General features: G+C 43.1%; 1 protein-coding gene across 1 annotated transcript in view; it reads left to right on the top strand.

Annotated features, from left to right (window-relative positions):
* Nucleotides 1–2,698: 2,698 nt before the first annotated feature.
* Nucleotides 2,699–20,289, top strand: part of fbxl13 (F-box and leucine-rich repeat protein 13) — a gene marked incomplete at both ends in the record, with an annotated part of 115,009 nt that continues 97,418 nt past the window's right edge. The window contains one exon of the mRNA XM_084335247.1: nt 2,699–2,755. Coding sequence (XP_084191373.1) covers nt 2,699–2,755 — 57 coding nt within the window. The remainder of the gene's footprint in view (nt 2,756–20,289) is intronic.

Below are 20,289 nucleotides of genomic sequence, written 5' to 3'. Positions count from 1 at the left end.
TGTCGTTGTCATTACACTCTGTTTGTAGGTAATACATTATCTGGTACACTTCTATGTTAAATCGTGTACCGTTGGGCTCTACAAGAAATGTTTTACCTTCAATGAAGAACACTCTGGCACCGTTCGCAGTAGCAGCTATTACAGAGAATAGTCCTACTCTCCGGGCATCGCCTCGATTCGTCTCACGCCGACCGTTGCCGCCATCTTGTCCAGTCGCGTTTCTTCATGCACGTTCTGTCTGTGTGCCTCATGGATTTGCAGAAGCTACACCAGACAGTCTTTGTGCAGTCGCCTCTCCGATGGCCTTTCTCTCCGCATCGCCAACACGCCAGCTCCGCCGTGGGCCTGGTCCTCTCCCTTGGCGTCGCTCGGGCCTTCAGCACCCTCTCTCCCGCCTTCGCGGCGGCTGGGTGGGTATCTTCTGAGGCCTCGAAGTTTCTTAACTTGGCCTTGAACTTTCCCAGCGTCATGTGGGAAACCGTGTGTTACCAGGAGTGTGAACGGTTTGTACAGCTCCGGTAGTCCTCTCATCACCATCGCCATCATTAGCCCATCGCTTGGTGCTTCTCCTGCACTCTTCAATGCCGTCATGGCCTGCTCAGCTCTGATGACGTATTCGGTCACCGTGCCCCTTCCTCAGTCCTGTTAGTGTTATGTAGAGGGCCACGACTCTGGGTCTTCCTTGCCCGATATAATGCTCTCTCAACACCCCCAGGCTTTCTCAGCCTTTGTCTTTAGTGTCACGGAATATCAGCCCCAAGCTTGTGTCGTCGAGCAGTGGTGCTAACTCACAGTAGGCCTACGCGTCTGCGTTACGCTTGTCGTCCAGGGCTTGTGCTTCTGCCGTCAGGTCTCCCGTGGGGGCCGTCAAGATCGTCGTCTTCAGTCCCACACCGTGCATGCAGCATAACATGCGCTCTTCCCAGAGCTCGTAGTCCTCTGCCTTTCCATTGAATGAGGGCCATTTGCTCCTTCCCTTGGTCGCCATCCTCTTGGTTGATGGTAGGCGTAGCTTTAGCTCTTGTTGGCCTAGCGTCTAGCCACGCGGTGCTCCCGGCGCTAACCTAGCCTATATGATGATTATTCGCCACGCTTCCGTGAGTCTACCTCAGGGCAACTCTGGCTGCAATTGTAGCTTACCACCACCGGTATGACTGTGTATGAACGAATAATGGACTCTGTGAAGCGCTCTGGGTGTCATAACCCGTTGACAGAATCTGGCTATGCGGCGACAATAATGTGGTCAAGAGGCATGGTTTCTATATAGCCTTTGGCGTGGCAGGTGGGAAAGAGGTAGAGGGGGAGGAGACATCTCTTTAAATACTCGCTACCTGGTGGTATCATGAGTGGCTCCGCTTAGAGCGCCCTCAAGTGGAAACAGTTATATATGCAGTTAGACAGTTACTTGCAATCCTACATAGAACCTCTAACTTTAACAAAGTCCATGTTGAATCCTCTACTCTGACACCATGTCGTATTTATGCTTTAGATAAATAATCATTCGGGACAAGGAGAGTAGTTAGCTTCTTTATTGCAATGTCAGCAACATGAGTGTGACTCTATCCTAGGCTAGCAGCCAACTGGCCATCAGGACCCTGTGTGCAGGTACTTAAGCAGAAAGGTGCGCCTAGCGCCTGTCGTAAATGACATATTCAAGGCATGAATATTACAATTTGCACTACAAACCCAATTTGCAATTGAACCTTACCTCAAAGTTGTGTACCTCACTGTTTACAATTTTTTTTTACTATAGATTGTATGTATTGTATATTCCCCTTTACTTACTTTTTTTTTTTTTTTTTTTTTTTTTACTTTTTACTTACTTTTTTTACTGTATGAAGCACACTCTCATGGGCTAATACAGAACCAAGCATTTCACCGTAAAGTATGTGTATTTTATTGTGATATTTAATAAACAAACTTGAAACTTGATATTTAGACTTGGTCCCCAAAATGAATGAGGAGCCTGACATCTGGGACTGGGAGGCATGGTGGTGTTGATGACAGACAACAGGGACAGCAGTGGTCGCTAGCTTACTTGTTGATAAACTTCGATCTGCTGAATTTTCCAGTAAAATGAAATAATCCCATTAAAATTCAGTTGACTAAAGGAGTAAAGGCAAAGCTAACCAGTCAACTTCAGTTCATTGCAATTAGCCAACACGGCAATGCTTGTAACGTTATTCGTTTTGACAACAGGCCTTATTGACGGCTTTGTTTGCATCACGCCCGGACAATCCTCAACAGTTCCTGGCAAGTAAACTTATGGCCGTAATGTACGGACAACATGATCTGAATGACATTGACTGGTAAGTGAATGGTTGCGACATTCCCTTAGGCTTAGATGGACACTAGATGTCCCACTTTTCCCAAGTTTCCCTGTGTCCATCATCCTGGGCCTAGAAGCTGCCCAATGCAACTCGGAAGAGCTTACAATCTTCCTCCTATGCATTTTAGTCGTTTTATTTATCCTATATCGTTTTTGTTACATGTGTGATGCTTGTGTCACTGATTGTGCTAATTGTGTGTTTGACTAGAGTGAAAAATGCAATATGGCCAATCTTCTGTATATCAATAAGTATTTGTGAGGCATGAAGAAAATCTTTCAGTCAACCACCTTGTGATTTTGATTTCAACTAGGCACACATTTGTTGATGATCCAGAAGAACATATTGACATAACCCCAATAACAAGAAGTATGGTGGACAGCATGATGGACACCATCTTTGAGAAAATGCAAACAGATGACAGTGTGGTATGAATGATATTACAAATCAAGTTAAAGCTGCATTAGACAACCTCTGAGAAATTAGCAAGAGTTGAGTTTACCTGCCCAGCAGAAATGGAGCAAGCTCAGCATCACTTTAAGCCCATCCCTGCATTAGCAACCAATCAGATGTGTTTGGCCATGCCATGTTGCGTTCCCAGCCTCCACCATTGCATTCCTCGTCAAAAAGTACACTATATGCAAAACCACCTGCCACTTTTTTTTCCAAGAATTCAGCTGAAGGCTGCTGGTTCCTCTGGGAGTCTGTAGAAAACTGTGTTGCTGCACAGGCTTGAAAAGTGATGCAGAGCTGGCTCCATTTGTGCTGGGCAGGTAAACCCACGCTTGCTCATTTCTCAGAAGTTGCCTACTGCAGATTTAAAACCTGGAAGAATTGCATGTAGTTTGAGTAGGTTCTGTAATGCATGTTACAAATAATCATATTCCTCTTTAGCTGCCCCCTCATCTGTGTGAGAAGGCCTACCAGTACTACAGAAGACATTTAACAAACACTTGTTTCAGGTAGGCCCAAATTCTGCTCTGACCTCTCTTGTATTAGGCTACCTCATGAGTCTCATTAAAATCTCTTACAAGATAAATAATTTGTAGAATATTATGAGATGTTTAATCTTAGGTTTTATTTGTTCTTACCCATATATTTATAGTTGTTCTTACCCATATATTTATAGTTGTGTGTTTGATTGAAAACTTTATTAACAGATTGCAGAATGGGTACAGTACAGTACAGCTCAAAAATTGTTAAGGGGATGCAGACCAGAGAAAGACTTAGTCTTGTTTACATCAGGGTCCCCCATTTTCAATTCATCATAACATATATGACATACAGATAGACAGTACTGCTACATCTATACATTTATGACATACCAGATTTGCAAATACAGTACTGTTTGTGATACGAAAAGAGTCCAGAAAAGAGAGTATATACATTTGACGTAGAAACTGTACATTGGAGGAGGTTGGGGGGGTGGGGGGGACTGTACATTGGAGGTGGTTGGGTGGGTGGGTGGGTGGGGGACACTGTACAACTGTACAAGCAAAACTGTACATTGGAATATTGACAACCATACTTGGTCATTTACTGTACATTGGAGGGGGTTGTGTTAGGACATTTACAGGGGCCAGTTTCAAATTGCAGTCTCCCGTAGGTGTTCTTTGAGAGTGTTTTTGAAAGTGGGTAGTGATTCACATTCCTTTACAGCTTTGGGTAGGGCGTTCCACATTGATGTGGCATAATTGCGAAACGTGTTTAGTCCCTTGTTTGAGCCGAATCTGGGTTTAACATGATTTGTGGAGCTCCCTCTGGTGTTGTGATCGTGGTATTCACTGACCTTTGGGAAGTATTTTGACATGTACATGGGTACCTTCGTCGTGTAGTGTATCTTGTAGACCAGGCCCATTGCAAGTTGCTGTACTCTGTCGTCTACTCTAAGCCATCCTAGGTTGTCAAAGTGGGCAGGGGTGAGGTGGGTTCTAGGAGTAAGGTCAAGCAGTAGTCTGACCAGTTTGTTTTGAGATGTTTGTAATTTTGTTTTTAGCGCCTTTGAGGTGCTTTGGTACCATGCGGTGCAAGCATAGTCGTAGTACCCTTGAATGAGTGCGCCTGCCAGAGTCTTCAGGGTATTCTTGTTTACCAGTGAGGAGATCCGGTACAAGAATAGAGTTCGTTGGTTGACTTTTTTTATTACATTGGATGCCATTTTGTCACAGGAAAGATTTGCCTCTAGGATGGACTTTGAAGTTTTAGTGAATTCTTAATCTGTAAATTGGTAACTATTTCAGTGACTGCTACTTAACCATTTTTTTTTTTTTTTTTTAAGATTTATTTTTCTGTGTTTTATCGCTTTATTTCTACTGGGCAATCCAGTAGGGAGAGACAGAGGAGGAATGGGAGACAGAGTGGGGGGAAGACATTCGGCCGTGTCGCGGCTGAGCGCGTTATGTGGTTCGCCACTGGGGCGCCCCTACTTAACCAGTTTTAACCATTAAAACCTCTCAGTGAACAATCAGTAGGCTCTCCCAGGAAACAGAAACAAGCACAATAAATGTATTGATTTATTTGAGTAAAGAACAGGAGATCACATGTAGCCTATTCAGCTCCTTATGGCACCAGATCCTATTGACAGCCAAGAGAGACATGGGGAATTAAGCAAGGGTCCCTTATGAAAGATATGAGTCAAGTATACAGATCTTTACAAAATGTGTATGTGGTCTACCAAAACATATCCAACAAACAAATCCACATATACGATTAGATGGTATTTAGAGATTCTGCCTTATATGGCTGGGCAGAGAATAATCTAACATAGTATTAGTAATTATAGTGTATTTTTTAACATGATGAGTAAAGCGATAAGATCTAAAGACAGACACCATATGTTTCTTATAATCCTTTTCAGTATGGGGTTGCATTCTATTCAAATGTTTGATCATTCAATAATACTTACCCTAAATTTAGAGGAAATGACTGGCTGCCAGTCACAAATGATCAGAACTGTAAAAGAGAATTTAATTGTTTTATTGCACATTATCACAATATACATCACAATATTTTGTTTTTCTATGGCTATTTTGTAAGTTACTGAACAGTTACTGTGTGTGTGTGTGTGTTCCTGTGGGTCGCTCATCACATGTGTGTGTGTGTGTTAATCTGATGACAAATAAAGACTTATACTGATACGTATTGTATAGTGCGAAATAAATCGTTCCAGCAAAGTAGGCTTTGTCAATACTCAACAACTGCGTGCTTGTCAAGAACCAATCGCGCAGTAGGTTGGGAAATACCAGATCTGTCACCTGTCATCTCTCTCTGAACTCCTTCCTCTCTCACCTTTATTACACCCTTATATATTATTTTTATTTTCTCTACTAAAACTGTATTGTATTGTTTGTTTTGTAAAGTGTCTTTGAGCATTAGGAAAAGCGCTATATAAATCTGATTTATTATTATGAATGGTAGGCTTTTAAAAATGTTTCTCATCTGGGTAAGAGTTTCTTATCTGGGTAGTGCTCTCGACCACTCTTAGAATTTGGTCTTGCCTAAAAGCAAAAATGGCTGAATCCCAGGTATAAGTACAAAATAAGAAGAAATGCTAGTTAAGAACGAAATCCCTTCTTATATCGCTTCGTGAATAAGGCCCATTATGTTATGTTTTACAGAGCACTTCTCATACCATAATGCAAGATATGTTCTCCTGTTTCTGATCCAGATGTGACCTTTTTTTATTCTAATATTATTTTATAAATAAATGTCATGCATGTTGTGTATGTCATAAATGTCTATATGATTGAAAATGGGGGACCCTGATGGAAACAAGACAAACGTCTTTCTCAGGTCTGCATCCCCTTAACAATTGTGTGTATTGAGCCGTACTGTATTGTACCCATTCTGCAATCTGTTAAATAAAGTTCTCATTCATTCATTCATTCTATATTTGACCACTTTGTATTTCTACTGTATTGCATGTTGTACGTGTTCATTGTGTAACCTCTGCTGCCATTTTTGGCCTGGTCTCCCTTGAGAAAGAGATTTTGCATCTCAATCAAATCCGACTTCCTGGTAAAAAATAAAGGCTAAATAAAATAAATGAAGTTTAGACTAACCTAGGAATAGATCTAGAATTAGATTAAAATGTATTGTCCTCATACAGCACAAGTACAGTACAACGAAAATAAGTTTGGTATCCAACCAGAGTGCAAATGTAACAGTAAAGTGCAATACAGGTGATTAAACGGAGTATAACATATATCAATTAGTACTACTGAGTAATAGTGCTAATCAGATGTATGTACAGAGTTGTAGTATTAATATGTACAGTGATACAGGTATAACTAGTAAGAGTATAGGGATATGTACAGATATAGATATAGTATCTACAGATATGCAAAAAGGATTAGGCCTATATGCAGGTATGTAGACAGGTGTGGATATATACATCAAGGCTGTCAAACGCACAATTATTTTAACGCCACTATTTTTTTTAACGCAAGCACACAAAAAAACATGCATTCTTTTTTTTTACTAGACTTCACTCAGGGCCCCGTTCCCCGTACGTGGCTAACTGAGTTAGCTGGATAATCTTCAGGATAACTTGACATAAGTCAAGCTTTTCGGTTCCACAAAGCAGGTTTGTCTAAATCACTATGGCAACAGATAGAAAAATTTGAACCTGCTCCAGCGCAGGTTTAGTTCAGTTAGCTGGATAAACTGGCCACCCCCTCGCAAAAAAATGCCAGCTCCCTTCCTCACAGATCCCATTATACCATTCTGAATTATGTTTTTGTGCTTCGTTTTTCTAATGCTGATAAATCATATTCAGCCTATGGATTTACTTTGTCCTAAATAATGCACGTCATAGCTATACGGCGCTTGCGAGTCGCGACACACACTATGTGTTTATTTTAATAACGGAGCATTGCAAATGTGAATCCCGTGGGGATATTTTTAATGAATGAAACAGGCGTTTGGCTCCGATTCGTTCCATATTCTCCACTGTGGATGTATTTGCTTAACCGGAGCGCCCGGATTGTGTATCATTCAAGCATAAATTGAAGCGGCTTTACGTGTGGATATGAATTACGAGGAATCTGAAGGGTTGAAGTTGTGTACTTCTCAGGGGGAGATTTTTAAAAGCCTTAAAAGGATAAAATAATTCAGGAGTACAGTTTTGAGTAAAACATAAAAAATTTATTGTTTTTGATTTATCTGTAAACAAGACTGAAAAAGAAACTTCATTCATTCAGGTAGATTTAGAATAGATAAAAAATATGCGATTAATCGAGAGTCAACTATGGACAATCATGCGATTAATCAGATTAAATATTTAATCGATTGACAGCCTTAATATATATATATATATATGGCAAGAATAATAACCTAGGAACAGATGCACAAACCACATTACTGTACCTGATGGTTTTCTTGATTTCAAGTTCACCAGTGGCTTTTCTGTTGTTAATCTGCAGCCTTCCGCCTTGGCTGGGGGTGTAGCTAGGGGTGTAGCGCGTTTGTGAGAAAAACTCTTTGCCCCTTACGTAGCCATTTCTGTCTCTAACAACATAACTGGGCAAAGGTGTAGGTAGCTGTTGGGAACCTAGGTCTCTGGGAACTCCTGTTCTCTGATAAACAGTGGAACGAGAAGATTGGGACGCAGGCAGGTGGGCAGTGGGTTTATCGGTCGTTCCTTTGGGCTTCTTGGGGAAGAGGGCATGACGAGTCTGCCTAGTGGAGGTTTGTTCTTCACTTTGGTAGTTAGGAGGAAGTAGGCGGAAGGAGTGAGTAGGGTTGACTCTACTTGTGCTCACATCACCGCCATGGTTTTGAGAGCTACCTTGTGCGTTTTGGCTCAAGAGCATGTCGGCGGATTGTGATGTCATCGGAAGCATATTAGAGACCATGCTCTCTGTGCCTAAACGGCCAGGCACACCTTCGGTTTCTCCTCCGGTAGAATAGAGAAAGGATGAGCCACCGTCCTCACCGGGTTGGAAGGACACATCGTTTTGCTCATGTATGATTGGCTCTCGATAGGAAGCAAAGGTTGAATAGGTTCCCTTTGGTTCCCAGCTTGTAGCCATGCTGGTGGGGGAGTTGAACCTCTCATAGCCGTCACTGTCCTGAGATGACATCCCAGTGTGGGGTGAATCTAATTGACCAGACACAGGAAACCAAACGTTGAGTTTGCCAGGGATGAGTCTTGGTTCCTGGTTGAAATGGGGTTGATTCTGCATGAACATGTATGGTTTCCCCTGGCCTTTTGCCTGGGCAGTAGAAGTGGAAGGATGTGTAGGCTTTGTTCTAGGGTTGCTCAGGTAGCTACCAGTGCTAAAAGAACCATATTGTCCACTCTGGTCATATGGAGAGATTGGAGGTGGTTTGACTGGCTGCTTTATATTAGAAACTTCATTTTGATGGTCAACCCTGCCAGGCAAGTCTTCATAACTCCCAAATGCATTGAATAATCTATTTTTGTGGCTGATTGGTTTGGAAGCCCACATTACATGATCTTGTTTGATGGGCATGGTTGATAGCCTTTGCTCTGAGTCTTCAGTTGGGCTGGCAGGACTTACTGACTGGACATTTACATAGCCATCACTATTGTGAGGTGAAAGCTGGTCTGACCTGGAATATAAACTACTATGGACAGTGGGCTGGTAGCTAATGTCATTTGAGTCCTTGTTGATTGAGAAATGATACTCCTGTTGGGATTGGACTGGTTTCTCTTGACTTTCAGACAGCAGAGATGGGATAGAGCTCAAACTGGGGGCATAGACTCCAAAATCCCTCCCATAAGATGAAATAGGCCTACGTTGTCCAGTGAAAGCAGTAGAGGATGCGGGGACATAACCAACTTGAGGAACTTCGCTTAGCTTCTGTACTTGGGAAACCCATTTACTGGGCTTATCAAAACTGCTAGAACCGCCATAGCCTCTAAAATAATTATCATCAGAAATATAAGATGCATATTTTGGCTGTTGAATGTTCTGATCAGACACAAAGTTATTGGATGTCTCATCTGAATGGTGGCCGAGACCTTCAGATGGACTGGCCAGGGAGTTGACCGGCAATGTGTTCATATGGCCTCTATAAGAATAATCCTGCCCAAGAGATGAGCTAGACTGAACTGGTCTTTGTACAGAGAGCTTGTCGCTTGTTTGCTGAATGGCATTACTCTGCACATCAAAACTACCAGTCACATCTTCTAGATCTCCTCTGGAAAAGCCACCATTAGATGGACCTGTACGATCACTCACAAGATGTTCCTCTACTGCATAATATGGGCTTGGGTAGAACACAGCACCCAGATCAGAGTCTTGACTGCCATCATAGGGAGAAATAAAATTCTGAGTAGAGATGGCAGAATCGGGGACAGAACGGCCTTCACTTGGCATGTGGTTGATGGTACTCCATTCATATTGTCTAGACACAGTATTCATGGGTTCATTCCAGTCCTGTGTCGCACCGACTTCATAGTCAACAGGCCTTTCCTCACCAGGACCAGGCATATAGGTTAAAGTCTGCGACTCTTTGCCGACAGGTACAGCATTATCGACTAGTGCATTTTCCATAGTTCCCATGTTTGTGTCAAAATACATGTTAACATTACTTCCTGGTGTTAGGAAGGAGCTCTTCATATACTCAATAAATGATTTGAAATGTCCCATTGTTGGGAAACTGATGCGGCCCCTTACATCATCATCACTCCGTTTGTGGTCCTCCATTAAAGCACCAAGGGGATGTTGAACCTCGTAACCAGTATTGGCATGTTCATGTTTTTGAACTAAAGGTTTGGAGGGGGCTACAAAAGACTTGTTTGGTTCATATTCTTGGGGAGCTATACTTTCCACTTGGCTCAATAAGTTAGAACTAGGCCTGAATGGAGTAAACTCCTCCATCCCTTGGGCATGAGGAAGCATTTCTTTCAGAGGAGAAACAAAGCCTTCTTCGGGCCACATGGCTTGCGTCTGATCACTTGGGTCGAAAGAGTAGTGACCAGCGTTCAAATATCCTTCAGCGTGAACCTGGCCGGAGGTTTGAGGGGCAAACGCACCTCCGTAGCTGCTGAACTCGGCATCACTGAGGGGATATCTGTGTTCGTCATTGTGACCTAACAGAAAGGCAGATAGGCAGATATCCAAGCTGAAGTCATTAAAGAAACACGGCAACATTTTGGGAAATTAGCTTATCGCCTTCTCCAGAGAGAGACAAGATAGATACCATTTTCCTCTGTGCGTTCAGTAGAAAGCTATCTGGCTGCACGTTAGCCTAGCTTAGCACAATGAAGGAAGCGGACATGTACGGGTAGCCTACGCATTGTCCAACTAACACCTCTCCTGAAGGCTACCCGTACATGTCCGCTTCCATTCATTTTGCTAAGCTAGGCTAACATGTAGCCAGATAGTTTTCTACTGAACGCACAGAGAGGAAAATGGTATCCATCTTCTTGTCTCTCTCTGGAGAAGACGGTAAGCTAATTTCCCAAAAGTGTTGGTGTGTTCCTTTAAACTCAACATGCTAGTTTAAGTTAAATGGAATAAAGCACTGAACACATTTCTCACCTCCTGGAGAAGGATAACAAATACAGGTCCCAAGCAACAGAAGATAAATCCAAGAAACCCTGAAAACAATTAAGAGTTATCAAAATGGGTAAAATCTCATGCCAATTCCTTTGCCAAGATAATCCCACAATTCAACTCACCCAGAAGGAAGAGGCATGGTGACAAGTCCAACCACAGTACCTGCTCCTGACAAACTACCAGTCCAGATACTGTTCACTTTCAAAGCCTTTCTACATGAACAGAAACATACGTTTCTTTCTTACTAGTTTGGTACTTAAACGGTGGCAGTCCTAAAGCCCTTCTTTCCTCTGATCCTCTGCCTCAATAGGAAGGGAGAGGAAGAAATGCAGGGAAAACACAAGGAATGACAATAAAAATGTTTAAGATCCAGACCACACCAGCTGAGACGAGCTGATTGTAGGCAGCTGGTGGTATCTGTGAAGATCAGTAGAATGACCTAATACTGCATTCATGTGGTGTCGGGTATTTAAATGGATATAACACGTTTTTGACCCAGAAAAGCACATGAACAGACTTCCAAGTCGTATAAACAATGTCGGAAAGTCAGAGAAAACTTTGATGTATATCATGCCACTACTACTGTTGATGAACAAGTTAATTGTATTTGTTTCTACTGCACTACACCAAAATTATGTGATTCTCTCCACTTTTTGTTTTGATTGTGGCTGAACTAGCCAATGGTCGCACCGGTCAAAGGGCATAACGTCACAACTCGGTTATCAGATAAGATAAGATAAGATATTCCTTTATTGATCCCCTTGGGGAAATTCAGGCGTCATGGCAGCCTGGGGGAGGGGGGAGGGGGGAGGGGAGGTACAGGTATGGGCAGGGTAATAGTAGAAAGACATAAATATAGGCAAATATAATTTGATCTGAATATAAAAATATAAGAAAAATTAACAGTGTAAACGAAGCTGCAGATGAGGGTCTGTATGCCCTATCGGTTATATTATACGTTACTCTCAATAAATACATTTGGGGAAATAAGCTAGTATATTATGTTGCCAACTTGCCACCATGTAATTCTCGCATTTATGTGTTTATTTTAAACTAGATACGTTTTCATACTACAAAACAGTTCTATCCAGGCGGCTGGGTGGCGCAGCGGACTAAGCGCTCGCCACACTGGTATCGAATCCGGCTGTCAGCGTTGCCTCCGGCTTGGCCGGCCTTCATACTGGCTCAATTGGCAGAGTCAGCGGGAGGGAAGCCAGTGGGTGGTAATCTGGTCGTTGTAAACAGCGACTCCTACAGGTCGGTCAGGGCGCCTGCACAGCGAGGAAGGGAGATGGTGAGGGTAGTGTGAGCCTCCCACATGTTACACCTCACCAATGAGAGTCCGCGCTGGCAGGTGAAAAGAAGTGGCTGGATGACTCGGCATGTATCGGAGGGGACATGTGATAGTATCTATCAACCCTCCCTAGACCAACCAGTGGGGGGCACATGAGAGCAACGACCAGGAAGGGGAGGGGGGAATTGGCATGACGACTAAATTGGGATGGGATAAAAAAAACACAGAAAAACAGGAGAAAAAGTGGATAAAAAAAAACAGTTCTATCCAAGCAGTAGATGAGATGAAAATAATAGTAATTTGACCCACGTGAATGAAAGTCCAGACCTTGTACCTGGATCACTGGTTAACAAGCGTGAGGATTATCCGGGTTATTCTATCCAGCAGATTCCCTTTTACCTCCACAACTAGCTGTTGTTAGTGTAGAGTACTACATCACTGGCTACTGTGGCCTTTGTCCCATAAACGTCAGAAATACTATCCGAATACCAAGATAGCCACTTGAGTCGAGTTAAATACATGAAGAATCTACTTTGCACTGATGCTTTAATAAATAATATTCATCCATCGCTATTTCTTTTCAACATTGACCTTGTTGTCTTAACGAACAGCCAGCCTGGCTGTTACCTGCTTACTGAACTAATGATGAGCTGTGTTTGTGGGCGGAGACAGGAGGTGGAAGAGGTTTGTCGCTAAGAGGAAGAGTGATGTCACAGTGGAGCTGAATGTGAAGATGGAACTGGCAGAGCGACACCACGATGGGAGATGCCAGAGGACGGCTCTCACCAAATGGGTGAACTGGATACAATTCCACAAGAAGAGACAGGCCGGTAGGTAACCAGTGTGGATGTTCTGTGCCAAAAAGTCATTTATTTAGAACAGGCTTATTATTATTTTATTTATTTTGGCAAAGATAAGATAAGATTTGATAAGATAAATAGTTTAATCACCTGTACATTGTATACTGCTGTTGCATTTTACAGTTACATTTGCACTCTGGTTGGATGCCAAACTTCGTTGTACTGTACTTTTGCTGTATAATGACAATACATTTGCATCTTATCTAAATCTAATCTAATGAGATATTCATTTATTGATCTCCTTGGGGAAATTTGTGAGTCATAGCAGCATGGGGGAAGGGGGAGGGGAGGTACAGGTATGGGCATAATAGTGGAAAGACATAAACATAGGCAATGCAATTAGATCTGAATATAGAAATATGAGGAGGGAAAGAGGGAATGGCTGTATATAACCAGAGAAAACATGTGCTGTTGGTTGTTCTGTCTGCTGCTTGGATAGTTGCTGAAGGTCATTCATCTTTTTAGTTTTGTTTAGTTTACACACCATATACCCTGCTGCTGCTCCAGTGACTCATTTGGTCTCGTACTCCTTTACTTAACTTTGTGTTGACGCTACGTAATGGTTATTTAAAGACTGAACACACTATGAAGACTTTATTCATGTATGATAAATATTGTAGTGTGATCTAATGCATTTTTGAAAATGCAATAAGTATAGATATCCCACTAAATATCCTAAAATCGACTAAATTCATCTGTACAACTTGAGTTCCCCGCATGCAATAATGCAGAAGGACTTCTTTAAATCTAGTTGTTAAGATAATGACTGCAGCTTATCTTTGCGTTGCATTCGGAGGAAAGGAATCGATGAGAGATGATGAACTCTTTAGCCTTTTTGGCTTGGTTTATTTCACATTGGTCATAAACATTGTTGCAGCGTGCAGCTGAGAGAGGAAGAGAGAGAGAGCTGATCAGGTGGACACACCCCTTTTATAGGCTCAGCACGGTGAAACAGATGTGCGCCTCTACCTTTAGTTAGAGCGCCCCATAGTGTTACAACAACATTACTGCACTTGTAATATATATATAGAGAACACATTGATATATATATATAGCACATAATAGCACAACTGAGGACATTTTACCTTTACTCTTTTTTTTTTTGATCAAATTTTTTATTGACATTCTCACGAAACAAGACAACACATAAACCACAATCACAATACATAGAACTTCACAAGAAAATAACAAAACAATAATAATAATGACTAACAATTATACAGACAAGAGAAAAGAAACCAGAGTTCAACCTACTAAATTAATTCCAAGGGGTACTATCTAATAAATGGTCTTTCCCAGTGTTCAGTCCCGATTCCCGGCCGTGTGACCCCATATTAATAAAACGTACATCTCCAACCCACCACAAGGACCATTTTTTGGGGGAACACGACCTGAAAACAGAGCAATGAACCTTCATGAAAAAGCAAAAACCTGTAGGTGTTCCATAGACTCACAGAGACCGTGTAAAAGTGGCCAAACAGTGAAGAACTAGTTAAATAGCTGCCCCCCCATAATATCCCCAGCTAAACTCAAGTTGACAAGACAAGGGACCAGACAGACAAAAACATTTCCTCCTCCCCCTCCCAAGAGACCGCCGGACTCACCCGAACACGCACCCCAACCCCGCTCAGCCGCACACTGCGGTCTTTACCTTCTCAGCTGCTGCGAACCACAGGTCAATTCCAGCCTGCCCCACCCCAATCACCCGGGCTGTGGATATCTCAAGATAAATCACATCCAATAGAGTTAGGGACCAGTTAATCATTGTAAGCTTCTCAGGCTCCTTCCATCTCATTGCTATTAGCTTCTTCGCTGCTGTGACGCCCGCTAGGACAACCCTTTTCAGTTGTACGGACGCGGGTAGTGTCGTTATATCGTTCAGGAGTAGCGTAACAGCTGTGAATGGGATAGTTAAGCCACACAGATCTGAAAGTTTGTCCGTTATTGACCTCCAGAAGCGGGCCACTGGTGGGCAATCCCAATACATATGCATATAAGTGCCAGTGGCCTTTTGAGAGCACAAAGTGCACCGAGAGTCGGTTATCAGTCCCATAGCAAATAGCTTCCTAGGTGTAAGATAGGTCCTATGAATATAATTAAAATTAATTTGCTGGTGATTGGGGTTGCGGGAAGATAATGCCACATTTGCCCAAACATCATCCCAGTCAAACTCGGGGTCCAACTCCGGGATATCCACACGCCAGATTGTATCCAATGATAAATTTTTATACGTGGATTGAATTAAGAGCGTATAAAAGTCGGAGACAAACCCTCTGGATGTCGTCCTGTCCACTATGAGCCTGAGGAAGGGGTGTGGGTGCAAGGCTTGAGCCCACGGTACGCCATGCGCCCTCAGTGCTGACCTTAGTTGAAGGTAAAGAAAGAAGGACTCGCCGGGAAGATCATAAAATTCTCTTAAGTCCTGAAACGCACGGAGGCCGTTCTTATCATAAATATCCTCCAGAGTATGCACTCCCCTCCTTTGCCATTGAGGAATATTAACCGGCTTGTGTCCAACAAGTAATTGCTGGTTATTAAAAATTGGAGAGTCCAGGTGCCAAGGGCATTTAACCCCACACGACCTCTGTACATTACGCCACGTTTGGATCATGTGAGTTATGATCGGTCCATACCTCAGCCGGCATTTCGCAATAGAGACAGTGGAGTACACTACATTACATACATTACACTACATACACAGACACCGCCGCCGCTTCTAAGGAGCGCCACGATACAGCCTCTACAGGGTCTAGCCAGCACATCAGAGGTCTCAGTGAAAAGGACCAGAAATAAAGTTTAAAATCAGGGATTGCGAGGCCCCCATCTTGTTTCCTACGTTGAGTAGTAGCCCTTTTGATTCTCGGGCGTTTGTTATTCCAGACAAACTTAGATACCATCGATTGTACCTTGCGCCAGTGGTCTATTGGAGGGGGCAGGGGGAGCATTGAGCTAATAAAATTTATCCTAGGCAGGATGTTCATTTTGATTATGGAAGCCCGGGCTTGTAAGGAGTTAGGAAGGGACGACCACCTGTCTAGATCCTGGCGTATTTTATCATAAGTACCCGTGAAGTTGTACTTAGTAGTTTGGTTCAGCGTGGGGAATATCTCTATGCCCAGGTATTTAAAATGTTCTACTATGGGGATATCAGCTGGTAGTCGTACCGCCTTGGCCAGTTCATTAAGAGGTAGGCAGGCTGATTTGTTCCAGTTAATCTTAAAACCTGACAATTTACCAAAGTCGTCGATTATCCTCAATAATTTTGTGGCCGACCGGGAGGGGTCTTCCATGAAAATCAGCAGGTCATCCGCATAGAGAGCAATTTTGTGTGGAGTATTGTTGACCATTATGGGGACGATGTCCTCCGATTGCCTAATAAATTGGGCCAAAGGTTCGAGGGAAAGCGCGAACAGTCCCGGGCTCAGAGGGCAACCCTGTCTAGAAGATCTGGAGACTGGAAAGAGTGTGGAACAGTTTTTGCCTGTCAGTATCATCGCAGACGGCGAGGCATACAGGACTTTAATCATATGAATAAAACTCTTTCCAAGACCCATGACCTCAAGTACCTTCCACAGGTATGACCACTCAAGTCTGTCAAACGCCTTCATGGCATCCAAAGACAGAACTGTGGATGGAGTTGTATTGTCTTTACTGTTATCGATTACATGCAACAGCCTCCTAAGATTATCTGCAGCCAGACGCCCCGGGATAAAACCAGTTTGATCGCAGTGTACCAATACAGACATAAATCTCTGCAGGCGACGGGCCAGCACCTTGGCAAACACCTTTAAATCGGCCCCGAGAAGACTCAAGGGTCTATAGCTACCACAATCATTGGGATCTTTGTCCTTTTTGAGAAGTAAAGAAATCAACGCCATATTGACATCTCTTGAGAACTCCCCTTGTTCGATAGCGTAATTGATCATATCGAGCATCAATGGACCCAGTTGGTCCCAGAAAGCTAAATACACTTCGGGTGGAATACCATCCCAGCCTGGCGCCTTACCCCTCTGCATTTCAACAATAGTCTCCCTCAATTCTACGAGAGTAATCGGTCTCCCCAGTTCCTTGGCCTCTTCCTCAGAAATGTGGGGTATCTCAAGCCCGCCAATGAACGATTCAAATCTAGAGTCATCCAGATTACCCTCTGAGCTATATAACTGTGAGTAGAACTCTTTAAAAGTGTCATTGATCTTTTTCGAATCAGTAGTGACTGCACCCTGGCTCGTCCTAATCGAGGGGATATCTGAGAAATGATCATTTGAGCGTATTTTCATTGCCAATAGATGGCTAGGTCTGGAGCCGTGAAAATAGTAATTTTGTCTTGTCCTATGTATCAAAAACTCAGACTGTTGTTTAAGTATGGAGTTTATTTCTTTTTTGACTATCTTACGTTGTGTGTTTAGTCGTTCATTATAGTCAGTTTGCAAGGATGCGTATAGGTCCGCATATAATGATTCCAGTCCTTCTAGCTTTTTTGACCGGGATTTTCGCAAATTGGAGGCAAATAGTGTGACATGACCCCTGATGAATCCTTTCAATGCGTTCCACAGGACCCTAGGGTCTTCTACTGTGCCAACGTTGATCTGCAAAAATTCAGCTAGTTTACTCCTGAACTCAGAACAGAAGTCATCGTTCTTTAGCAAGGTCGAATTAAAACGCCATCTGGGAGCTCTTGCGGAGAGCCTGCCAAAGGTTGCCGTAAGGAAAATCCCCTTGTGGTCTGAGAGAGCCAAGGGAACCAATGAGACATCGAAACTATCAAACATATTAGGGGACGCGAATGCATAGTCAATTCGAGAGAAGCTTTTGTGTCTGGCTGACAGGTGAGAGTAATCTCTGAGGGTGGGGTTGCATATGCGCCAGAGGTCTGTGAGCCCCGTGTCTTTGGCCCACATCCTGAGGGCCTTAGAGGCCCGTTTCTGGTCGCTCGTTTCAGAGGGCCCGGACCTATCCATCTCCGCATCCCAGCACGCATTAAAATCGCCACCCACAATGAGAGCGTATCCATTAAGTTCCAACATATTCTTCGTGATTGTATTATAGAACGCTGAATCAAATGTGTTAGGAGCATACAATGCTATTATAGCCATCTTCCTATGCAAGAATTCAACTTTTGCTATAGTAATCCTTCCCTCCGTGTCCGACCATACATCCAAGATTTTGATATCAAGGTTACGTCTTGTAACTATGACTACTCCTTTCGTCTTATCATCGGCTGAGGATGAGGAGATAACGTGATATTGCCGATTTGCCAGTCTTGACACGTCACCTACCATTAAATGCGTCTCACTAAGGAGAGCAAGGTCAATATTTCTCCTCTTCAATAGCCAAAGGACACTGGCACGCTTGTGTGGGGCGTTAAGCCCTCCTGCGTTCCAAATTAAAATATTCAATTTAGCCATGGTCGAGCTTGTATAAGTGCGTAGAGAACATACCCGTGCAGCCAGGCTGAGTACAGAGGTGCCGATCCCGGCGGGCCCGGACGGTCAATCCCAGGAGTTCAGAGGAGGAACACTTACACATATATAAGACAACAGTACATAAAACACATAAAAATACCACCCCAGCTACAGCCCCCCCTCCTTCTACTCTAAACCCTAACCCACCCGTCCTACTATAAGTTCCTCTATACCCACTCTCCAATCCCCACCCTATGCCCCATCCACTGAGGATGGTCATCTTCCTATCACTTCCCACTAGAGACATGGATCAATAAGACGCTTCCCACTCCCACCCCCCTCTAGATAAACCCCTGAGTAAACCCCCACTAGTCCAATAAACACAAATAATAATAAAATAAAATTCAATAAAGATATCGGTCGAAAACCACCTGAGCCCTGGCCCCAGCATGAGACAACCATAATGGTAAAAATAGCCATTATTAAATAATAACTCCGCATCAACCTGCAGCCCTCTATTTCCGAATCTGCGCTTCAACATCACATTGTTATAGCCCAAAAAGGTATAGGAAAATTCAAAACAAAATTAAATTAAAGCATCCCAGCCGATAGTCTAAGGCAGGTTCGGGTCACAGGTTAATTGTGCAAAATTGTGTGAACAGTGTCAATTAAACAATGACAAAAAAAAGGAGGAAGGGAAAAAAAAAAGTTTATGGTCAAAGTGCACCCCTTTAGCCGTCCCTCTGATCAGGCACAACGGCTGAAATGACCTAACCTATGTAAGAATAGAATTAAACACAATCATTCATTAATCAATCCGGGGATGGTAATAGGCAACACCTGACACCACCTGTCATCATACATTGTTTCAATAAAGATATCGGTCGGAGCAGTTAGTCCAAGGTAGGATCGAATCACAGTTAAATTGCTCATTCAAATGCCATTAAAACAGCGACAATAATTATTATATAATTACTCAGTGTCAACCTGTAACCATCTACCTTGGAGTCTGCATATTAATGTATCAACGTTATAGCATAAGTGCCTCACGGAAAATTCAAAACAAAATTAAGGCGAGTCAGCTGTTAGTCCAAGGTAGAACCGGATCACATTTAAATCGCGCATATAGATGACATAAAAACAGCGACAATAGGAAAGAAAAAAGAAAGGAAGAGAGGGTAATGGCTAGAGTGCAAGCCATATAACCATATAGCCATGAAGTGCAAGCCATACCCGACCCAACCTGTTATCAAATATTGTATATGCATATTCAACCGACCTTGGCATCTACTTTGGATCACCAAAGCTCAAAACAACCTGGATATAAAAATAAAAAGCATACCAGAAGTTAGTTAGGGACTCGGTCACTCTTGAACTGTGCAAACCAATGTCCCTTTGAACAGCAACAGCAACCAAAATACGTAACCATTAACGAATGTCTCAGCGCAGACCATAGTCGAAGCCCGTTGGTTAGCCCGAGGCTAGCGCGTAAGCTAGTGACGAATCCGGATAGCACGTTAGCCTACTATGTACATTGTTCAGCTAGCTCGTTAGCTTCCAAAGAGGCGATACACAAGTACGACCATGAGGTCAGCTTTAGCAAGTAACAGAAGTCATTGGGAAGCCCCGCTAGTTGGATGGGCAGAGGACAGTTAGCATGTCTGGGCATGACAGCAAGTGTTTGTGAATAGTCGACCTAATCAATGTATATAGGCCCAAACCGCCAAGTCACTCACCCTCCATAGATATCAAGCAACAGACTCGGGTGTCTCCGCGAGATATTCCTTCGCCTTAGCCAACGACCAAAACAAACGCTGACCACCGACCTTCTCCAACACAGATAGTTTCGCGGGAGCGAATAACGTGGGCCTCAGG

Source organism: Notolepis coatsorum, assembly GCF_963971535.1.
Source record: "Notolepis coatsorum genome assembly, chromosome: 18".
NCBI lineage: Eukaryota > Metazoa > Chordata > Actinopteri > Aulopiformes > Paralepididae > Notolepis > Notolepis coatsorum.
Note: the sequence above shows the minus strand (reverse complement) of the source record. Positions and strands in the feature narration are given on the sequence as shown.